General features: G+C 44.5%; 2 protein-coding genes across 2 annotated transcripts; one reads left to right on the top strand and one right to left on the bottom strand.

Moving 5' to 3' along the window:
• Window positions 1-855: 855 nt before the first annotated feature.
• LOC122638746 lies at window positions 856-1,512 on the bottom strand. Its single transcript, XM_043831596.1, has one exon. The coding sequence runs from the start codon at window positions 1,510-1,512 to the stop codon at window positions 856-858; it is 657 nt and encodes a 218-aa protein (XP_043687531.1).
• Window positions 1,513-1,982: 470 nt separating this feature from the next.
• LOC122640074 (magnesium-chelatase subunit ChlI, chloroplastic-like) lies at window positions 1,983-4,086 on the top strand. The gene is made up of 3 exons (XM_043833192.1): window positions 1,983-2,180; window positions 2,383-2,498; window positions 2,824-4,086. Exons 1-3 carry the CDS (start codon window positions 2,078-2,080, stop codon window positions 3,874-3,876), a joined length of 1,272 nt encoding a protein of 423 aa, XP_043689127.1. The 5' UTR covers window positions 1,983-2,077; the 3' UTR covers window positions 3,877-4,086.
• Window positions 4,087-4,326: the final 240 nt, after the last annotated feature.

Consider the following 4,326-nt stretch of genomic DNA (forward strand, 5'->3'; position numbering starts at 1 on the left):
TTTCTGCCTACATGGCATCTCTCCACGCTTGACTTTCCATGGCTTTGGTGAAGGTGGCAGGCTTGGTTTTAACATCACCAGACTCATAAATGCCTTGTGGGAAGAGGAGAAACGGTCATAAGTTAAGTATGTGCTTAGGGAATGGGGGTGACGGAACTCGCTGCCATTGAAGATCCATGCGACAGTAGGGAAGACCAGTCACAATCCTGTAGGTAATGGGGGGTTGCTGAGTGCGCTGGGGGAGGTGGGGGGGAGGGGGCTATTGGGCTAGGTGGCATGATTGGCAAGTCATCAGAGGGGGTAGGGAGGACAGTAGGGGAGGGAGGCAACTCATCAAAGGGGGGTAATGGTAAGATGGGCGCGCCAATGGGTGGTGGTTGGGGGAGGAGGGCATATAGAAAAATGTGTTTGTGAAAAACCACATCACGAATGACATAAATGCGCTAGGATTGGAGCTATACCTGCCATGTTCACCAAGGGGTGATTACCAGGAGGGGAGAGAGTGAGGAGATGTTGAAGCTGGGCATCAGTAAGTACAGGTGCAGTAGATGGGGCGCTGGTGGTCATAACCGCAGTGACAATAGGGCGAGTGGTAGAATCAGGTGAAGCCGAGGAGCCCGCGGATGATCCATTGCGACGGGAAGGCCACCATTTTGGATATCCAATTTTCTTGAAGCAATGACTGGCAGAGTGACCATCCTTGTTGCAATGGGTGCAATGGTATTGAGGCTTTGAGGACGAACGTTCTGAGGAGGGGACACGAGGAGTGTCAATGGTTAAATGACCAACGGCCATGGCAGCTTGATCGAGCATAGAAGGGGGACGAGCAGCATGAAGAGAGCTTTGGCGCTCCTCCTAAAGCAACAAGGAATATGCCTTGGTCATGGTAGGAAGTGGTTCCATACGTAAGATCTGACTGTGGACAGCAGCATATGAGTCGTTTAATCCTTGGAAAAAATCCATTGGAGAATCAGTTTCCAGCAAGGTGTAAAGAGAAGACAACGTGCAACAGGTGCAAGCAGGCAAATCACGGTAAGAGAGTAGTTCGTCCCTATAGCCTTTGATAATGGTGTAATAGGCAGTGATGGAATCAGTGCCCTGAACATAAGTCGACAGAGCTTGACGAATCTCAAAAATCCTAGGTGCATTCTTGGGGGAAAAACGTTCATGGAGATCGATCCAGACCGCGAGGGTGGTATCAAGCCAGACAATGCTATGAGCAATGGAGGAGACGGTGGAATGTACAATCCAAGAGCGAACCATACTATTGCATCGAATCCAAAGAGGAAGGTCTGGAGAATCGGTGTCTGGTTTTGGGAGAGAACCATCGATAAAAGGAAGCTTATTTTTGGCTTCAAGCGCCATGAGCATGGAGCGATGCCAGGTGGGGAAGTTATCCCCATCGAGAAGAATGGTAACAAGCGGAGTGCTTGGCTGGTCGGAGGAATGAAGAAAAAATGGGGAAGTTACCGGAATTGCCGCCGAGGCGGTAGAAGAAATAGGTTCGCCCATTACCGCAAGTTCTAGTCACGGTGAGGCTGATACCATGTTAATGGTAAACCAAGAAAATAATCTTGGATCTTATGTATTGCGTGTGAGAAGAAATTGAATAAATACAAGAGAGTTTCCTACGTTTCCTATTGTGTAGGTTACGTAAATGGAAGGGACACCTAATGGAACCTGCATACATGGAAAGGATAATCTCACTTACGTGGAGGAGTTATCCCGTAATATGTCATAGAGGGTAGCCCCTATGCAAGACATAAGATGGGGCGAAATGACCAGCCCACCCCCATGTAAGGTAGGAAATCCCACCTTGTTGATGCTTCTTGCTGTTCCCATTGGCCCTTGCGCTGGTGCAGAGGCCACGCTCCCGGACAGAGAACTCGTTCCCATTATAATAATATGCTGCCGAGACCAAATCCGACATGGTGCCAATTGAATTCCCGCAATCACCCAAGGATCAAGGACTACCCCATAGCCTATCTTCTTATCCGCTCGTGCTACTGAAACCTATATGAACGTTACAACATAGCACAGGGAGATAGAGAGGTTGAACTCGTTGGAACAGTTGGACATGGCGGGAGTACTCGGAGCCTCTCCTGCAGCTATACTTGCTCATAAAATAACCTGTACTCCGTCCCCCAAAGCTCCGATTTTCTCTCTCTCTTCAACCTCAGGTATGTTGCAGAGGAGAAGCAAGTCTGATCTCTTCTCTTACCTCTTCGCTTCTCAAATTTATTTCCAGGGAAACTTAATGGATAAATCATTCTCAGTTAGTCTGCAATGCATTTCTCCTCTTTTTTTGATACCCCATTTTCTTGTTTGAAAAAGAAAAAGTAATACTTACTAGCATAATGTTTGTTGACTTTATTGTTTCAGTCCAGGTTCACGGAAAGAAGCTTTTTGGGGGTTTCGAAATTCCGCTTAAGAAGGGAAGATCTCATCTTCAGCTTACTGTTACTAATGTAGCTACAGAAGCCGGCCCTACAGAGCAGGTTCTATTCTTTATCTGGATTTTACATTTTCAATTATTGTTTTGGTTTCTTCACTGGAATTCGTACTCCAATCTAAATTTGTAATTAGACCGAGAATTCACATTTTTATTAGAGATCTCAGGAATCACAACACATTTCCTTTGGTATTAATTAAATAAGGAAAATAAAAGAAAAAATTAGGTGTTTTTATTATCTAGACAAATTTATTTAGTTCTTCTCCGAATTTATCTGTGAACACTAATTACTTGGAGGACGCTGTCACCTCTGAACTTCAAAGAGATGGGCTCTGAATGTTGATTAAATTTCTAAACCATGTAATTTTCAGGCCCGGAAAATTGCTTCTAGGGAAAGCCAGAGGCCGGTGTATCCTTTCGCCGCTATTGTAGGACAGGAAGAGATGAAGTTGTGTCTTCTGCTAAATGTGATAGATCCCAAGATTGGGGGTGTCATGATCATGGGTGATCGAGGTACTGGGAAATCTACCACTGTCAGGTCTCTGGTGGATTTACTTCCAGAAATCGAGGTTGTCAAAGGAGACCCATTTAACTCTGATCCGGAAGATCCAGAATCCATGGGCATTGAAGTCCGAGAGAAAGTTTTAGCTGGGGAAAATTTCCCAGTCACAAAGACCAAAATCACTATGGTGGATTTGCCTCTTGGTGCAACTGAGGATAGAGTTTGTGGAACAATTGATATTGAGAAGGCCCTAACTGAAGGTGTGAAGGCATTTGAACCTGGTCTTCTAGCTAAAGCAAATCGAGGAATTCTTTATGTGGATGAAGTTAACCTACTGGATGACCATTTGGTGGATGTACTTCTTGATTCTGCTGCCTCTGGATGGAACACGGTTGAGCGAGAGGGAATATCAATTTCACATCCTGCTCGTTTTATTCTAATAGGTTCTGGAAACCCTGAAGAAGGTGAGCTTAGGCCACAACTTCTCGATCGTTTTGGAATGCATGCACAGGTGGGGACAGTGAGGGATGCCGAACTCAGAGTCAAGATCGTGGAGGAGAGAGCTCGGTTTGATCGAAATCCTAAAGAGTTCCGTGATTCCTACACGATAGAACAGGAGAAGCTCCAGCAACAGATTTCATCAGCAAGGAGCTCTCTTTTCTCTGTTCAGATTGACCGTGATCTGAAGGTAAAGATCTCTAAGGTCTGCGCTGAACTGAATGTTGACGGATTAAGAGGAGATATTGTGACCAATAGGGCTGCTAAAGCTCTGGCTGCTCTGAAAGGAAGAGACAAAGTATCGGCTGATGATATAGCTACTGTCATTCCCAACTGCTTAAGACACCGGCTTCGAAAGGATCCATTGGAGTCAATTGATTCTGGTTTGCTTGTCATAGAGAAATTCTATGAGGTTTTTAGCTGAGGGAGATACTTAGGTCAACCTTGCATTGTAATTTCTGTTGGATATACTATTGCTTTCCTTCTTGTCCCTCTTTTCTTGTTCCCCTGCCCTCCAAATCTCTTGTGATCTCTAGGTTCAGAAGTACAGATGTTCGGTTTACATTAGCATTTATTTGAGGTATATGTAGACTTTGGGTCCATGACATCGAGGAAAGATGCAGTTAAGTTTGCAGGGAAGAAATCTAGACATCTGTATGTGTATGGTCTGACTGTAGTTTGTGTGAGGCTTAACTTCACAATACTCTGTGTTGTAACGCTTCTTTAATTGAAGGATTTCCCATGGTAATTCTTCATTGATGAATTCATTTTTGCTTTATTGTTAGTTTTTCTTACTGTGATAAATCTAGGATCTTATGCACTTCCTTCTGTTAATTATTATGTGTTAACTTTATTTTAAGTTGTGATTGGTCAT

The sequence above is a fragment of the Telopea speciosissima genome, chromosome 9, assembly GCF_018873765.1.
Source record: "Telopea speciosissima isolate NSW1024214 ecotype Mountain lineage chromosome 9, Tspe_v1, whole genome shotgun sequence".
NCBI lineage: Eukaryota > Viridiplantae > Streptophyta > Magnoliopsida > Proteales > Proteaceae > Telopea > Telopea speciosissima.

What these genes read in the sequence shown, in the direction of transcription:
- LOC122638746 (XM_043831596.1), bottom strand. Translation starts at nt 1,512, where the DNA reads ATGGGCGAACCTATTTCTTCTACCGCCTCGGCGGCAATTCCGGTAACT.
- LOC122640074 (XM_043833192.1), top strand. Translation starts at nt 2,078, where the DNA reads ATGGCGGGAGTACTCGGAGCCTCTCCTGCAGCTATACTTGCTCATAAA. An exon ending in CTCTCTCTCTTCAACCTCAG is followed by an intron (nt 2,181 to 2,382) that starts GTATGTTGCAGA and finishes TTATTGTTTCAG; the next exon opens with TCCAGGTTCACGGAAAGAAG. An exon ending in AAGCCGGCCCTACAGAGCAG is followed by an intron (nt 2,499 to 2,823) that starts GTTCTATTCTTT and finishes TGTAATTTTCAG; the next exon opens with GCCCGGAAAATTGCTTCTAG.